Source organism: Melozone crissalis, unplaced genomic scaffold (assembly GCF_028551555.1).
Source record: "Melozone crissalis strain CALT ecotype California unplaced genomic scaffold, PUWL_Pcris_2 ptg000012l_1, whole genome shotgun sequence".
NCBI lineage: Eukaryota > Metazoa > Chordata > Aves > Passeriformes > Passerellidae > Melozone > Melozone crissalis.
This window is the reverse complement of record NW_026535790.1, coordinates 7,783,925-7,802,747: the sequence shown is the minus strand read 5'-3', so window position 1 is coordinate 7,802,747 and position 18,823 is coordinate 7,783,925. Positions and strand designations below refer to the sequence as shown.

Genomic DNA, 18,823 nt, shown 5'->3' with positions numbered 1-18,823 from the left:
CATCCATCTTCCCCAGGAGGGTTTATTTTCCAGAGAAGACAGAGCTGTTGATGTTAAGAGAAATAATTTCACTCAGGCCTGTGCTCTGATCCTTTGGGTATACACCATATTTAGTCTGTTGCTGAGAGGGGGTTGTTTCGGTATTTTGTATTTGGCACGTCCATGGGAATTCCTAGAGGATCCTAGCTTTCCCTTTTTGGGATATCTCCATCCACAGGTCCTACTGCACAAGGCTGTTGGCTACTAGGGGAGGAAGGAGGGGGGACAGCTGGGACTGAAGGTTTGGGGGGGTGTGAGGAAGGTTTGATGAGGACCAGAGCAGTCCCTAACCCCTGCAGCTCTGGCTCCCAGCAGCCTGTCCTGCTCTCGCTGCCAGCGCACGGTGCTGCTCCCTGTTCTGTGTGTGCCCCCCCAGCTCTCCACCGCTTCTCTTCTACATTTACGGGCACAGGGAGGTATTTCTAGGTATTTCTTAAATATGAACAAGTATTTACAGTTCTTTCTTAAGAACTGAGCTGCACAGTGGAAAGAAACTTTGGCAAATCTGCTGGGAAGGTGGCAAACAACCCTCTCGTTTCCCAGGGGCAAAGGAGGCTTAAACCAGCCCCAGGCTCCAAATGACACATAAACACAGAGAGACCCAGAGCCACAGTCCTGCTGTGTTAGGAATAGCCCTCTTTGCCCAAGCAACCCCTGAACCCAGAGACTTAGCTCTAACAAAATGCACTGACAGTGGGTAGGAACATCCTGTGCCACACGGGCCATGACCTGTCCTTTGCCCTTCTAGGCACAGGGCCGTGAGGGACAGGGATACTGCCAAGCAAGGCAGGAAGGAGTTAAAGGTCCATCTGCTTTGTCAAACAGCAGGGAAAAAGGGTGAAACCCTGAACTTGTGATTTAAGGGGCACCCCTTTCATACATCTTTTTGAAAGCCAGAACCAGCTTGCTTCCCTAAAAAGTGGTTTGGGGCAGGGGCCACAGCCCAGGGTTAGGCCCCGAGCTCCTTGGCTCAGGCTGTGCTTTTCAAGCCAGGTACCAAAAGGATTTTCCAGCAGGACGTGGTTTCCAGGGCCCCTCCCCACTGACAAGATTCTCCTCCTCTATATAGGGAGGCTGCAAAGGCAGCAAGGACTGGGCTGTCCCGGCTGGTGGCTGTGTCTGCAACTCACTCTGCTCCCCCCATTGGACACCTGTGAGTACCAGGGGGCCAGGTCCCTGCTGGGGACAGGGCTGGGGGCTCACACGCTTTGGGAGGGGGACTCTGCCAAGTTAACTCTTACTCTGCTCTGCAAACACATCCAGAGCACTAACCTGGGCATGGGAGCAGACCTCTCAGATGTGCTCGGGCAATTCGTCCTGGGTTGTGTTACTGCTTGGGTTCTGCTTAAAATGCATAGGGACTGTGCATGGTGACAGTGGGCACAGGTGTTCTAGCCTGCCTCAGGTCACTGCTGGCACTGCCATTGCTGGGTCCAGCCTGAAAGACACCAGAAAGGCTGCAGAGAAGGAGCCCACCAGGCGCAGGGCAGCGCAGGTGGTCCTGGCAGCTGCTGCAGGTAACCATCACTTGTGCATTTGGGAATGAAAAACCTGAGCTGCTGAGGTTCCTAACCTCTCAGCCCCAATAAAAAACTGCTGAAAGAAATTACAACCAAATAAAATAATCAGTTCATCAGTAACTTGTTCTTTAAAGAGGAAAAATGCTTAAAAATTAGAATCACTTTTACATAAATGCCTCAGCATTATATATGTATGTTTTCGATACGCTGCGAACAAATTTGAAGCAAAACTAATCCGAAAATTTACTGAACTAATTTCAAAGGTGACATGCCTTTTTTAAAAATGGAAAATAAAGCAACAAACTTCTAAGAAAATCCCGTTAGTAAATTAAAGCGACAGTAGATGGCAGTGCAGAAAGCAGCTTCAGCACCATCCCACAGGTTCATGGGCTTCTTTCACTTATATGTGCGTGTGTCTGTGTTTGTGTGCATGCACACCTATAAAAATACTGATATTTATGTGAAAGGCATATATGTTTGCATAATTAAAACGCCTCATTAGATATTTTCAATATAAGAGAAATCAGAAGGCTTGTCATTATCTAATACATCCATATCAGTAAAACCTTTTCTAAACTACACTTGTTGAAAGACAAGCCCACCTTGTCCTTCACTCCCAGCCTTGCTCTGGCAGGCAGTTTGCAGCAGGACTGTGTGGATGGACTGACTGGCTGAACTCCCCAAGTCCCCCCTTCCCTCCAGCCTCTCAGGCAGGGCTGAGCTGATGAACCCCCCGAGAGCAAAGCTCTGATTAAATTGTCACTTCGGTTTAGTGCCCAATTCTGCCCTGGCCGTGTTCACTTGGATGTAAACAATGAATTTTATTATCTCATTTGCAATTGACACACTAGTCCCTAAAAGGTATTTGTTTTGAATTTGTTATCATTACATTTTTGTGGAACGGAGAGTATTGAGCAGAACATCTCCATAAAAGGCAGCGTGGGGATGTATGCAGAGATCCCAATGCTCTGGAAATCACAGAGACTTATTAGTTGCAAATCTGATGGCTTTTAAGTATGTTAATGTCAGGAGAAGGCAATAGCTAGAGACAGCTTTCCAATGTGTGCAGAATCCAGTTACATTATGGATTATTTGTGAATTACAATCAATATACAGAATTTTATTTAGTTAATAGAATGACATTACAAGAATTTGAAGTAGCTGGTATTTTCCAGATAAAGGGAATCTAGCTCTTTTTTTCCCTTCTTTTCTGATTTTTACAGTTTATAACACTGGCAATAACTAGGGCAAATTTCTTTTGAAAATTAGAAAATTAATCAAGTGTTTAGTCAGAGTTATGTAGTAAATCACATTAAAAAGGTGAGATTACTTTATTATAAAATAAGGTACTCACAGAAAATTCGTTTAAGTATATGGAGAATGCATTACCAAAAAAAGGTGAAAGGCCTGGAGGGATCGATAGCAGTGCTCATGATAAACCTGTCAATGCTGGGGAATTCCAGTTCCTAAATGAAGGTCACAAGGTTAGGATTCACCCCTAGATTATCTTTTGATTATCTTTTTTTCCAAGCAGAGCTCAGTTGGATGATTCAGTTAAGTACTGGAAAAGTAAAAGATAAGGAAACTGGAAAGATCATAGTCAAGAATTACTGTAGCCCAAGAAATGCAGTTTGAGTCAAGAGCAGGTTACTGCTACACTCCCCATCAGAAACTACTCCTGAGAGCAGGACTTGGTTTTTGAAAATAATAGGTTCTATGTTCCTCTGTTGCAGTAATTATTCCCTGTACAGATGTGATAAGACTTTATATTGACATGCACATCCTGCAGAGGAAGGGAGAAGTGCCCTTTATCTTTTCCTTTGGGGAAAAGCAGTCCCTCCAAGCTCTGACTCAGGAGGCAATTCTGCTTGGCCAATAACCTTTTAATTAAAGTGAACTTCCTGGGAATATTTATATTTCATTCTTGAAATAATATACTCAGGACAAACTAGTTATAGAGACAGCTTTCAGCTTTTGTCATTAACATGGAAAGAGAAAGGACAGTGAAGGTCAGGCAGATGTCTCCATAGTGGGACAGCAGACAGAGGAATAGCTGTGGAAGCATCCATGTGTGTTTGTGTGTTCAACAAGTACAACAAATGGATCAGGTTAGGTGTAATTTGGCACAATTCTAAGGCAAGAAACTTCACATAAATAGTATTTTTGTGATTGCTTTTCCTCCTCCCACTCTCAGGATAACTCATCTCTGGGTATAAAGTGTACACTCTTGTACATGATTTGGGCTAAATGGATGAGAACCTCCGACCAACTCTTGCACATGGACTGGGGTCTCCATTTCTCTCAGCCAGCCCTCTGGGTGAAACCCAGGAACTGGCTAAAGGGTCAATTGTGCCTTCCCAGGGAATGTTCTCAGCAGGCTGCAAGGATTCTCTCCCCTTGGCCTATACTCCCAGTATCAGTCAGTGCTGTCTTGATCAGAGATGGACCAGAAGATATAGTGCCAATTATTAATCACCTTCAGCATCTCATTAGCAGTTCATTAGTCCTCACCAGGACAAATTTAGTTGAGTTTGTGGAGCTTATATTCTACCCCTTTCATTCAGATGGAAGACTTTCCTTTATAATGAAAATGAATAGTGCATATTAATAAATAAATTCAATTATTAATAGCCATTAATCCACACTTCATAACTGCATTTCCTTTTTTTCTGCAGTGATAGTCAGAAGCTGCTAAAACTTTATCCTTAGATTCCAGAGGTTCAGTCATGAAAAGTTCTTTTCACATAAATCCATGTTTTCTCCTCATTGTGTTTCAGAGTAGTTCTGGGATTCAGTTCAGACTGTCTATTCACTAGTTCTTGCAGGGAATCCATTCTTACCATATTCAAACTAATCCTAGTGTTTGGATCTAGGGAATAAGAACCTGTATTTCCAAGGTCTGCAGTTCTTTCCACCTTTTACACCTTCCAAATGGATCTTGCTTTGAAAAAGATTGAATTAAAAACTTTCTGCACCTGTACATACAGGAAGAAGTAGGAGAACATAGTCAAATGTTCTAGTATGAAACTCAGACCAGCTCTGAGTTTCATGCTAGAATCTGTGGAAGATGCTTTTGACTTAGCCTGTAATAAAGAGAGGAACTTTTCCTTGGTCCTTGGGCAACAGAACAGACAAACCTCTGGGATGTCCCACTAACAGGCCAAGAGTTTTAGCTGTGGTTGGGTTTTGAGGTGGATGGTCAGGATGATTTGGCAGTTTGATTTCCATCATCATTTTCTGTGAGCAGCCTCAGAATAGCAGGATTTCACCCCATGAAGCTCAGCTCTGCAGTTCAGTCTCACTATTGCTGTTTCTGAGAGCAGTACCTAATTCCTATTGATATAAAAGTGCTGTCACCTGGCATTTAGCCTCAGGCAGCACTCTCCAACCTTTGTGCTGCTTCAGCATGGCCATGGAGCTCTCTTCTGGCCATGGGATGGGCTGAAATCCCTGTCTCCACTGCTGCAGCAGTTCCTGCCATGCTGCTGGGGCAGTGGGGTGGAGAACATGCCTTGCCTGCTGCCACAGCAGTGGGAGAGGCCAGGGCAGCCCCTGCTGCTCCCTGAGCCCTGTGAGCTGCAGCTCTGGGACAGGCAGAGCTTCCATGGCTCCCCTGTGAGCAGCTTCCCCCCGCAGCCGCCAGCTGGAGGGCTCAGCAGGAGAGAATACCATCTCCATTATTGGAACTGTGCAGCTCTACCAGCCCTCTTGGCAGCCAGGGAGCATTTTCTGCCTTAATCCACACAGAGGTCAAATAGTTTCCTCTTGCTCTCTTCCAAGAATCTCCTGGGAGCGAGCAGAGGGACACATCCTACAGATGCTCCCTCACAGAACCTCGACCGCGGGGAACACTGCTCAGGGGCCAGTGGCAGAGAGCATGGTCTCCCTCACACACTGATTGCACCTTCATGGATTATCTGGGCAAATTTTCCTCTTTGGGATTTCCAGGCAAGGCCCTAGAACAAGCACATTTAGCTTTTTGCCTTTTTGGTTTTTGGTCTTTTGTTGTTTTGGTTTTGTTATTTTTTTTTTTTTTAAGACAATTGTCGCAGGAGTTTAAAAGAGCTCGGGCATGTAATTTCCACTGGATTTTAGTGGGATATCACCTAACCTTCTTAGGCACCTCTAAAAACCCTAGTTTTGTTTTTAAGCTTTATGTCACCTTCCACATGATCCATGTTTCCTTATCAGACCCCTCATACAGTGTGGCCTTGTAAAAAAACTTTAATCTGTGGGAAGGCTTCAGGGACAAATATTTGGAAAGCAAGCTCTGGTACTCCCAGAGCACAGTGTGTCCATTTGGCTACATACCACAGAGCTTGGTCCTTACAAATATTGTCCTGCTTATGGGTTGACTGCTGACATCTTTAGCAGTCAGTTCTCCAAGCTCCCTCCAGAGTCATGTTTTTTTGAATGCTGTAAATATTAAACTCATTCTCAATAAGGAAATGAAACAGCCTCTGTCTCCTAGAGATGTTTTTCTTGGGCACACACTATTTGTAGCTCCTCCCTAGCTCTCCTCTCTGCTCCACTGCACAGCAGGTTTCCCAACCAGCACACTCTTTTTGCCCTGGAGCAAACCACAAATCCTCTGTGTACTCCTTGCTGCATTTAGACCTGTGCTCCCAAGGGATAGAGCAGAGCACTTGCAAAGCTCCAGCACTATCAGCACATCCAAACTTCAGTGGCAGAGCAGGAGAGCAGCTCCCTGCTGTCTCAGCACCACGCAAAGCAGCCTCAACTCTCCCCTGGCTCTCACCTATGGGCAGATGCATTCAGCTGCTTTATCCATGTGCAACTGCATGGCATAGCTGCATCATCCTTCCAGTCTCAGCATCATGGCTCAGAGTATCTTTTAGCTGAGGCAATTCCAGGCTTGTTTCATTTCTTCTCTCTCTCATGTGATAGACATTTACCCTTCAGAAATGATCAGCTCCTACTGTCTGACCCATGAGGAGGGGCTAACTCAAAATTATTTCTCCTTCACCAGCAGTATTGACAACAACATCATTTTTCTGCTTTTTCTGTTGACCTTGTCTTAATCTTACTCTTCTCCAAATTAAACATTATTAAGTGATTTGAAATAGTCCTTTGCAAGAAAAGTTCATTTCTGTCCTTGCTGGAACACAGTCTGGGAACCATCCTTTTACTGCTTATTTCATTATTGCACTGATATTTCAGTATGCGCCCAACAGCATTTGGGTGATTGGAAATTTTGTGTTTGTCTGAATTCAATTAACTTTGTGATGGGCAAGATCTGAGGCTGCAGGAAGGAGTTCAGCTGGGGGCCCTGGTGCAGTTCTGAGTGTCTCACTGCACAGGGACTAAGTATCCATGTGGAAATGTGAGATATGACACAGGACCTATAGTGATTTGGACCTACTGCATGGCAGATTTGACAAATGTGTTTTGTCTGGAACACCTCCACATTTGCCTTCCTTTATCCCTTTAAAGCAGAATATTTTGCTTCCTCAACAGGTGTCTGCTGAGTCAAAATGGCTCAAAAACCTCTCAGCGATGATGAGAAGTTCCTCTTTGTGGACAAAAACTTCATCAACAACCCACTTGCCCAGGCTGACTGGTCAGCAAAGAAACTGGTTTGGATTCCATCAGAGAAACATGGATTTGAAGCAGCAAGTATCAAGGAAGAGAAAGGGGATGAGGTAGTGGTTGAACTGGCAGAAAATGGAAAGAAAGTGACACTGAGCAAGGATGACGTCCAGAAGATGAACCCTCCAAAGTTCTCCAAAGTGGAGGACATGGCAGAGCTGACTTGCCTCAATGAAGCTTCAGTGCTGCACAATCTAAGGGAGAGATACTTCTCAGGTCTAATTTATGTGAGTAGACCCAAACCCACACAGAGCATTTCCCATTGCATGTGACCACATCCCATGGACAGCGAGGTGGATCCCAGCCCCTGTCTGGGATAAAGGCCGTGTGTAACACTGCCTTGCAAGTACTAACCCCCAGCAATGGCATCCTAACCCAAAAATGTTCCACATTCACTTTATTCCCCATGATTCTCCTGCTTCTTTGATAATTGCTTAATTACTTAACTAAATGAAAACATATGAAGGTTTCTTCACAAAATTTACAGATTCCGAAAGAATATTGTTGGCTTGGAAGGTACTGTCTGATAGGGGAACAAAATCTGAGTCCTACTGTTTGGGGGAAAAAAATTGAGAGGGACTTTTAAATTAATTCAATGTAAACCTAAACAATTTTCCAGCAACTTGCAAAAAGAACATACAGAAAAGGTAAATCATGCAGTTTTACTCGGGCAAAACTCAGCCAAAACTGAAAGGCAGCTGAAGAGTTCTGGTTTGGTGGTGCTGGAGTTAAACCTTATGTGTGGATAAAGGGACAAACCCACTGGAATTCAGGCAAGAGTACTTGCATGTACCAGTGTGTCACTGAAGCAAAGTCAGGCATCCACTAAACCTTATTGTCCCTCATGTTGATCAAGTTACAGATCAGACAAGCCTGGACAAATGTTATGACATCTTATATTGAGTTATGACAAATTATATTATATTATTCTGTCTTTCAGTCTTCAGAAGTACATTAACACAACAATATTTTGATATTGATAACCGTGTAATCTGTCCACATCAACAGTTAGCAAACAGCACAGTAAGAAAGCCTAAAACTTTTCCAAGGAATTTAGCTGTTATCTTTGATTTTACATGAAGGATCCCTCTGCTGTGCTGCAGAAGTTATCTACAGTTACAATCTATGAAATATTTTACTTGCATGACAGACCACTGATGAGTGAAAGTACAGAGCTTAAGGAGAAACAGTAGTCAAGGTCTTATTATGAGAAATGCTAAATTAGAAAGTAGGAAATTAAGCAAAAAGTAAGATAGTTATATGGACTACAACAAAGAAACTGCTTACTTGTTACGTGCAACTTCAAAGAGCTAAGCTCAAGATCTTTCCTTCAGGAATGTACTAAAATGCACATTATCAAGTTCCTGAAAGAAGCTAGAGTTCCCATCTTTTCATTATTTGAATTTATTGGATTTTAGGTTTGCAGGTGAACATGTGGATCCACGTGCTATAATAGCAGAACATGCAGCCTTAATGATTAAAATAGACTTTTTCTTAAAGTGTTCTGCATTGTAGCAAGAATTTAAATAATTAGTAGAAGGTTAGTGGGATAAAATGGGGGATTGGGTATTTGTTGTTGTTCTCAGCAACACTGCATAGCTGTTCCAGGGTTTCCATTATGTTTACTTCATGGAATTTTCATTTTCTACAGAAAGGGGAAATTAATTTCCAAGAGTGGATAATGCAATTGGAAATCAAAGAGTTCTTTATGGAGGCAAAATTGGAAGCATACCTGAAATTAAGGTTTCTTTCTCAAGAGACTAAATTTTAGGATGGTAAAGTTTCAAAGACAATAATTTGACTTATAGTGCAACAAGTTATTTGTATTTTCAGTATGCAAAACCTGCTTGAAACTGCCCAGCTTTACACAGTGCTGCCCTACTAGATGCTGCCATAACTTTTTAAAAACAGAGGGGGCCTCTAAAGAGAATCTGAGTCTCTCCCACTTGCAAGACTAACTGTAAACAACTATCTCCTGACTTTGCCATGTGTTGCCTACTTTGCATCTCTTGGAGTCCCACATATTCAAAGAAAACATGACCTCAGCATTTTTCTCTCCAGAGCATCACTGATGCAAATGGGGATTCCCAAATCTAAAGAAAAATAATAAATCCAGCTGGAAAAAAAAATCATCTCCCCCTTGCATTTACATGAAATAATATTAAATAAAAGGATTCAGTGCAGAAATTCACAGGGTGAAGAAAAACACCCTGGCCTTTTGCTTCATCACAGATAATTAAGATAGAAGGGCAAGAAGAAACATGAGCCACTAACTCATGTTTCACATTGCTCAGAACAAAAAGAATCTGCTTTATCCACATACAAATTACACCAAAAATTATTATATAAGCATGAAGAACACATCAATGCAACTTCAGTGGATTTGAGAGTAGAATCAAATTCCTTGTATTCATAGGCACTACTTGTTCAGTTTTCACTTAAGAGTTAAAAATGCTGTCTTTGGTGCCCAAAGCTAAATATGCATGTCGGAACTGAGGCGGACTCTTCTGCCCAAACCTAGATATTTACAATGCAGATGTGTATTTGTGCCAGTCTCTTGTAAATACCCAGCAGCAGCAATCTGAGGGACACCCAAGCTCAGCACTCCCATGGAAGTATCCCTAAGATATTTCAGATTATATTCTTCCTCCAGACCCTCTGGGGAGAGATTCAGCCCCTCTCTAGACAGGCTGTGCCCCAGGGAGAAGGATTTAAGGCATGGAAGCTTCAGTGCCCCACTTTCCATCACACACTTGGCCATGTCAAAACATCATTATATTAATCCAGCTCCCCCAAATCCTTGCAAAGCATACACCTAGAGCTACAATCAGCCAAAATAAGAGGCCTTCATTAAATTTCCTGAGATGAAGAGGGCTTCATTTAATGAAGAGGGCTTCATTTAATCTGCTGAGGAGATCACAGTCCAGTTAGAAATGAGGATTCTTAAACTTCATCGGCTCCAGCTTTTGCTCTGCCTTAACAACCTGCCTAGAAATTAGCTCTTTAAAGCTGTGTTACTGTGTGCCTGGGTGTGCAAACAGCCCTGCATGTGGCAAGGCAGGAAATGCCTCAAAATCTCAGGGAAGGGAGGCCTAAATAATTTCCTTAATTTCCTCTCCTAATTTTCTACTTGGGTGGGGATGATTAGTTGAGTGCGTACAGTAAATCTATTTTTACTACTAAAAAATGCCTTGCTGTCCTTTCCCTAAGGACCTTGGTGGCCATTCTAGGATAAAACTGTCACTTTTCAGGTGTGTTACCCTGGCAACACTAAAACTCATTTGGACATGAGCAGCAGACTTCCCAATGAAAATCCAGCCCAGCCATTCCCACCGAGGAGCTCAGCCTGGGGATTCTGAGACCCAGAGGGGATTTGAGCTGGGTTTTCCTGGTCTGGGTTGGGGATGCTGAGACCTGGCAGGAATTTGAGCTGGGTTTTCCTGGGCCAGGCTGGTGATGCTGAGACCCAGAGGGGATTTGAGACAGGTTTTCCTGGGCCAGCCTGGGCATGCTGAGACCCTGAGCCGGGTTTTCCTAGGCCAGCCTGGCGATGCTGAGATCCAGAGAGGGGGATTTGAGCCGGGTTTTCCTAGGCCAGCCTGGCGATGCTGAGATCCAGAGGGGGGATTTGAGCCGGGTTTTCCTGGGCCAGGCTGGGCATGCTGAGATCCAGAGGGGGGATTTGAGCCGGGTTTTCCTGGGCCAGGCTGGGCATGCTGAGATCCAGAGGGGGGATTTGAGCCGGGTTTTCCTAGGCCAGGCTGGGCATGCTGAGATCCAGAGGGGGGATTTGAGCCGGGTTTTCCTAGGCCAGGCTGGGCATGCTGAGATCCAGAGGGGGGATTTGAGCCGGGTTTTCCTGGGCCAGGCTCCCACAGGCCCAGGCCGCGCTGTTGCTCCCTGCAGCCCCCAGAGCAGCCGGGCTGCGCCATGCCAGGCTCAGTTCCTGGGTGCTGATACCATATAAAGTGCTGGCTGTGCCGGGCCGTGCCGGGCCGTGCCCTATTATGGTCAGGACAGGGAAATCCCTGCGCCCGGGGAGCAGCGACAGCTCTGGCCATGATGGGACACAGACCCGGGCTCAGCGTGGCACCCCCAGGGCTCTGCTTCACACACACGGCAACAAAATCAAATTAATAACAATAAATATTTTTTTAAAAAACAAACAAAAAACCCCACTTCTGCATATATCAGGAGCAGCACAGTTCCATTATTTCTTATTTTCCATAGGCCAGTTGAAATATCGCAATACTCCTGCCTCATGTGAGATACTCTCTCCTAATATGAGAATTATGTTCTCATAACTTGGGTGTTTGTTGCTTTGGGTTTTTTGTTTTATTTTCTTATTTTGTGGGTTTAAATTTTATTAAATTAAATACCCTTAGAAATTTCTTTTAGCAACTGTTTGTGAAATATGGCTCTTCATCTAGTATCGTATGGTATTGCTTCTGGTCCAGGTCAAGAGCTGGAATATTACGAAATAAATAAAAATTTCAAATATATAAATAAAAACCCAAGACAGAATGGATGAACACCTATCAGCTGGCAGCCACTATTCTTGTTTATGTATTTATTTTTATATTAATACCTCCATTAAATTCTAAACAAACCACATTTTTCCTGAAGTTTTCTGCAGAAATAGTCATGCAGTGAAGGCATGGTTAGTCTCTCAAGGCATCTATTTGGAACTTGAGCAATTTTATTTAAGGACTCTCATCAATCATTACGTGGTGTTCACGGAAGCTTTTTCTAAAAAAACCCTTTAATCTTCTTACCTAGGATTTCAGTTTACAAAATTTGATGCCTACCTGAGCAGTTATCTATATCATATTCTGATAAGAAAATACACATATAAATATTAATTATTACAGTTATCACCATACCCTTACGTGTGATAAGGGCATGGATTATGTACTGAAAATAACTGAAGTTAAGGAACTCTAACATCAGGTCATGGTGTTTGTACAGATTGCTGAATTCACCTGCTTCCAGCAGCTCACTTTTTAGCAATAATGATTTGTGCACTTTGAAACCACCCATGCACATACATTCAGAAAATCTGCTTCCTTTGTTACCCTGAGCAGAACACAAAGGAGCACTGCTGCTGAAATCCCATTAATTCCTTGCAGCCTCTGCCTGTGTTTCCCAGCCTGGACATGGCACATGGTGATGTTAAACCCAGCTTTTATTTGAATTCTCTTGCAGACTTACTCGGGTCTCTTCTGCGTTGTGATCAACCCCTACAAGCAGCTGCCCATCTACTCAGAGAAGATCATTGACATGTACAAGGGCAAGAAGAGGCACGAGATGCCCCCCCACATCTATGCCATTGCTGACAATGCCTACAGGAGCATGCTGCAAGGTAGGACAGCCCTGCCACCCTGCCTGGGTGCCACAAACACCTGGCAGCTCCACGTGGGCTCCTGCCAGCAGCCAGACAGGAGAGAGCTCTCACAGAGAGCACAGCTGCCTTTCTAGAAGTTTCAGAGGAATTCTTTGGCAGGAGCAGCAGTCCACAAACGTTGTGACTCAAAAAGGAAAAACAATCCTTTCACCCATCTGTGTGGAGGCATGTGGGAAGGTTTCAAAGTCAAGCAAATAGTTTTGGCAAATACGGGCATGGAAAATGCTCCCTCTCCACTAGTGGAGACTATTCCAAAGTTAGCTGTGAGCGCTGCTGGATCTGTCAGCATTGCTGCAAAGCAAATTCAAACAGGGTTTTGGGGCTACTTTCCCTACAGCCTGATGTCTTGAACCCTAAGTTGAGATGTGGTGTTTCCCAACAGGAATGGCAATGGGCAGTGGGAAAGCAGTCGGGCCCCAAAGGGTGCAAACAAACCCCCAAAATTCACAGAGCTCTCCTTCTCCTGCAGTCACTTCTGACAGACTGAGGGGATTTCATCCTAAGGAAAAACTTTCATTCAGGGATCAGAAAGCTAAAGTGATGGATAAAGGAGGCTGCAACACCTCCAGAATATAGGGTATGACCAGGTACCATGTCACATTGACCTTGGGTGCTACAGGAAACCAGGAGCTCTACAAAATATTTTTAAGTTTATATGCCCTCATAAGGACCCTGACCCTACAGAAATTCTGGCTGACAACTATGCCTCAGCAAGATTCACAGGCTTGGCCCTAAAGTTTAGGGCTTCCCAGGATTAGGACTTTTTCCCTTCCTATGGCTTGTATGACATTTCTTTCCTGGAGCTACTTCAATCTTTTTATTTAAGTGGATCCCAGAAGGCAGACCTACGGTGCAGCAGAGGAGGACCAATAAAGCAACAAAAATATTCTGAAAACAGACCTTCCTACACACTATGTGATATAATCATAGTTATAAAAAACTTACTTGGCAGAAGGTCATCCCACTAAGCCACAGTGACATATCTGTGCTCCAGCTTCCCTCCTGAGCCCTGTGCTCTGCTTCCAGCACTGTCCAGGGCTCCTGAAGCCATTCCTCCCTCTGATCCTTTATTTAAGCAGCAAACCTTGAGGGGAGATCTGGAAGAAGCTCCTGGCTCCTCCAGACCATCAGTTGTGCAGGGTCCTGTACTTGTCTCTAGAAATGAGGTGGGGGGAAAAAATAGAAAAGGGATATAAGCTGTCTGTAGGAAAGGTGGGAAAACTGACTGCAGCCTATGCTGAAACAGAATTGTCTTGTCCTGACAATACATGAGTTTCCTGCCTAAAGTGAAACTAATTCAGCACAGATGAGCCTGACCCAAGCAGCACAGGGATGTCTCCCAGACTGTCTCCTGTCCCTCCCAGCATGTTCTCCTGAGCAGTGGGAAACCACTGGATCTGGTTTGCCCTCACTGTGGCCATTAACTGCGCTTAGAACAGCCTGGGTTCAGGTGTACCTCCCAGGATGGCTGGAGGGAGGACACAGCAAGAGTGCAGGTTTTTATCAATTCACTTCTTTTGGGGCTCAGAATAATTTCCTGGCCCTACGAGCTTTTGGGAAGTTACTTCTCATTATTCATGTGCCCCCACTGCAATTCTTCCTGGCAGCAGAGAGGAGGGGGAGAGCAAGTGCAAAGGAACAAGGAGGGAGTAGGTGATGAGCTGAACCTTTAAGAGGATGCTCTTTGACTGCTTCCCACCCCAACCACGCACAACTGGCACGGCAGCCGGCAGTGGAACCAGCAGAGCTCCCAGCACAAGCCCAGGACACCCACGTTTCACTTGCACATGTCATCTTGGAGTCTCTCCATCTCTGAACAGGGCCCCAGTTGCTTTTAAAGCTGTGCTTTTGTTTGTAAAAACCTACTCGTGTTTTGTGCATGAAACTAAACCAACCCTCAAAATAACTCTGGTTATTCAGCCAAAATTCTGTTCATGTTGGGGTGGTGAAAGTGGGCGTCAGCACGGTTCTGAGTGAGCCCTGCTACACATATAGGCACAGAGAGCTTCAGGGGGTTGTGAGCATATTTCCTAATGGAATAAAAACAAAAGTTCTTACCCATAAACATGGATCAGAGCACTAAAAGTTTTCCCTGTGAAAAGTCAGTACTGCTCCTTATCTGGAAACTTGCATAGTTTCTGCTTGCCAAAGTAAAATATGTCGTAGATTCATGAGACTGAGGAATTATATTCTGGTATTTCATGACCAGGGCCACTTGGCCCAGAGCAATCAGCTTGTTCAGATGTCTCAGGGATCCTTTATCTCTTGGTGAACCAAGCCTCTGTGTCTGCAGATCCCTGGTCCTACTGCAGGTTCATCAGCTGGGAATCACAGCCCTCTGCATTCTCACCCTCCCCTGTGCTGGCACAAACATCCAGCAGAAAACATGAGCTGTGCACACTGCATTCCTCCTCTGCTTCAGAGACTTACTTGGTTAATGTATTCATTAGGGATGATGTTTAACTCCCATCAAAGCTCTTCTGATAAAAACACTTAGCCACAGCTATCAGCAATCAGATAATCAGACTTTCTTCCAAATATGCAGAAAAGCTGACATCTCACAGGACACAGGAATTATCAAAGATGTTGGCTGGGCAAAGATAAAATTTCCACTTGTTTCAAGTGGTTCTGAGCGCCTAAAACCCTTTTGCAAATCACAGTCATGCTGTCTCATGCTCAGCCAGGAGTGCTGGGTGTCTTGTTGAATCTGCTGATTTCCATGTCACTAATGCAGTTTGATCAGTGCCCAGGCACAGCCATGGATGCTCATTTCCAGCCAGAATGAGAATAAACTTTAATTTTCTTTAATCTTAAAGGCTGAGAATTCTACAAGAGCATTTGTGTGTGTGTCCCCTGGAGTTACCACACTGAACTGGGCTCTCCTGACTGAGTTTACAGACTAGCTATGGGTGATTACTGCTACACTTGGAGACTGCAATCACAAAACATTTCCCCCTGCTCCTGCACCCTCTGCTCCCTCTGTGTTTGGGATGAAGTAGCTCCATACAAAGGGCTTGATCCCCATCCCAACTCTTGCACTGCCAGCAGGATTCTTCATGCAGCCATGATGCAAAACTGCTCCAGGTGAAAGCCACCCCTGGGTTTTGCTGTGCTGAAGTGGGTCCCCCCTCCTGGGGCACAGTGGGCTCTGTGAGTGCTGGTCACAGCAGCAAGGAAGAGGCTGTTCCAGGGAAGAGGAGCTGGAGCTGGATGACCCTTTCTGCAGCATTGCCAGCCTCCAGTGATGGTGAAGCTGAGACACTGCTCTGTAAGGAGGAGCAATTCTGCTGCCTTCTGTCATCTTCCCTGCAGCAACAAAAAATAAATGGTAGACAATACAAATGTGAAAAGTCATGTTATGCAGAAGTAGACACAAAGTTTTTGTGTAGGTGGTTAGGCCTTCATTAAGTTTTCTGGCAGTAAATCATCATGGAGAAGATATATTACAGCTTTCTGCAGATTCAAGGAGATTATTTTCTGTGGAGCCACTTTTATGCAAGCTTGAGTTAAAAATGGAAAAACAAACAACCTGGTAGTTACTCAGAGGTATGGGAGGGAAACACAGTTCCCAAGGTCTTAGAAAAGGAGGCTGCTGTGAGAAGCCATCTGTTTACTGTGTCTTCAGCAGGACTGTGCAGAAATGTCCCCTTTAGGCAGTGCAGTTATTAACAAATGTAAAGAAGCAGTAAGTGAGTGGGGGAACGTGGTTTCAGTATTTTTTTCCTTTTATGGTAAAGCTGCCAACTTGCTGCTTCATTGTGATAAACCATCTGATTTTGTTTGTGATTAAGCAGAGCTAACTGGTCTATCAAGAACAGAGGGGCAGGAAATCTTACAGGCAAACTGGAGGTGTTTGGTGAAAAAGTAAGCAGATTCCAGAAAGAAAAAAAACAACTCTGCTGCATGTTTAGGAAAGCTGGTGAGGTTTATAATGTAAGTGTAGGTCTCTATTAAAAATGGAGGAGAAAATTAAAAATAAATGTTTCAACATCTAATATAGACATATAGGAGGTGGATGATACTCTTCCAGGTAGGGTCAAATTTTCTTAAAAGGCATTCACCAAAATGATATTAGAATCTAGAGGACCTATTCTGTTGCTTTCTAAGCCCCAGGAATTATATTTAAGGAGTTTTATTTCTACAGCTCTTTCTCTTCTGATAGATAGACCACATAAAGTTGCAAACTCACAAATAGGTCACAGTCTTTTCTATACAGAATGAAACATTCCAGAACAGAAATAGGATTAATTGAGTGGGAGAGCCTTTGAAAGTAAATGAGGCCAGTATCTGCAGCTCAGGCCATAACAGAATAGGACTGGACTGGACATCCTTAGAGGTGCGGTTAGAACTGATGCAGGAGACAGAAGAACATCTGGAATTCCCCCTCTGTGAGTGTGCACAGCACAGTTTGCCAGCACAGCGTTTCTCCCATGATTAACTTATCCCTGAGGACATTTGGTGCCACTTCTGACCTTCCTCATCCTTCCTCTTACACATCCCCAGGCTGCCCCTGCACACAAACCCCTGTGTGGGCCAGTCTGTGAGACACCTGTGGGAGCCTTCCCCTACTGAGGAGCAAAAGAAGGGCAGCAATGGGCAGCAAAGAGTAGTGAGAAAATACTTGGCTTGGAGACCAGCTTTTTCTGATGTTCCCTGAGCTCAGAAATTCCACTGGCAACTCAGTATCAAGAGTCACTTTTATTTTCTTTATGATATTTATGGGTTAGTGATGCAATATCAATATATGCCCATGGTTTCTATTTACCCAACAATGTATTTTTAGCAAAAGTTCTTCCATGCTTTCACTTTTTTAACTTAAAAGAAAGCCTAGCTGATACCCTGCAGTGAAAAACAAACATGGCTCACAGCTCCTCTCCTCCCAAATGTTTATGTGGAAGAGTCCTGCAGTGCTGATTGCTGACAAATACCTCCAATAAAAATGAGCAATGAGTCATTTTGTACCAATTTACCAAACAAAGCAGTTAAGCGGCACCATTTGTTGTGTGGTGATCAATAAAGCAGTTAATGTTATAGCTATTGAGGAACTGGGAGTAAAACAGTTGTTTAATATCAATCCAGGCCATTGCAGAATCCTCTAATGCTTTTCCTAGACTGGCTGTGGGCCAGGCAGCAGTTACAGCTTGAGAGCTTAATCAATTGGTTTAAATAGGTTTAAATAACCTTATGGTATTTATGACATTCAGGGTCAGCAATAGGGGTGAACAACCCGACAGGTATTCCTGCAAGTGACCCCACACACTGAGCAAAAGGAACTCGTGTCTGAACCTCTGAGCAAAGCTTGGTGCTGGCTCTGCTTTGGATAAATAATGCCAAACCATACAGAAGCACTGGATTCTGCCTCATTATCTGCCTCAAGTCTCAGATGTGTAAACTGAGCACACTTTTCAAAAATGTATTTGACCTGCCTGGGAATTATTTTCCTAAGTCAGAATATTTTTTTTACAGTCTGTAAAGGCAAACTGAGAGTCTCAGTCAAAGAAGGGCAAATTTCAGGGCTGGGGCTGATTGCTCAAGGCCTTGTTTAAGTCTGCTTCCAAGTATTTCCAGGGCTGGAAACACCACACCTCTCTGGGAAAGTTGCCCTGGTGTTTGACAAGTGAAGGAAACAGTTGTGCTTTAGAATGGATCTCAGCAAACATGCTCCCCATGCCTTTTGGCAGAAAAATCTGTGTAAAAGTTCTGAAGGTAGAGAGAAACTTCAACTCCAAATGAATAAGCAGGGAGGATTATTCCAAGAACAGGTCATGGAGATGGGCTGCAATCATGACCCTTCATGCAGCGTTACAGAACTCTGGACACTGGTGTGCTGAAACCTCTCACATGCCTCACCTAGCAGAAATGGAAATTTTGCTCCTCCTTTTTATAAATCTTGATCCAAAATGTGTTTGATGGTCTGTTCATAGTAAAAAAACATGAAGAATACTTACATATTGTTGACATGCTCTTGTATAATCTAAAGTATCTTGTTTTGTCTTACTCTTTGGAAGATCTCCCAAAGAAATTACTTGTTCTTTTGATAAAAGTTGTCTCTCAGTCTGAAATGAAAAACAGGCTAAATTATTCAGGTATTTGAACTGCTTTGCTTTCAAAAGTCAAAGCTTTGCATGACCAGCTTAAAACATTTTAGTCGTTGATGCCTTATCTATCCAGACTTTGTTTCGAGTGGGCTGCTGGCCACAGTTCATAAGCATAGTAAAAACTTGAGTTTCAGGTTTGAAATTTTGTTATA

The 18,823-nt window shown here is 43.9% G+C and overlaps 1 protein-coding gene across 1 annotated transcript in view; it reads left to right on the top strand.

The window, feature by feature from the left end:
• Positions 1-1,142: 1,142 nt before the first annotated feature.
• Positions 1,143-18,823, top strand: part of MYH11 (myosin heavy chain 11) — a 54,277-nt gene continuing 36,596 nt past the window's right edge. Inside the window, exons 1-3 of the mRNA XM_054270572.1 lie at positions 1,143-1,192; positions 7,038-7,396; positions 12,375-12,531. Coding sequence (XP_054126547.1) covers positions 7,055-7,396; positions 12,375-12,531 — 499 coding nt within the window. The 5' untranslated portion in view covers positions 1,143-1,192; positions 7,038-7,054. The remainder of the gene's footprint in view (positions 1,193-7,037; positions 7,397-12,374; positions 12,532-18,823) is intronic.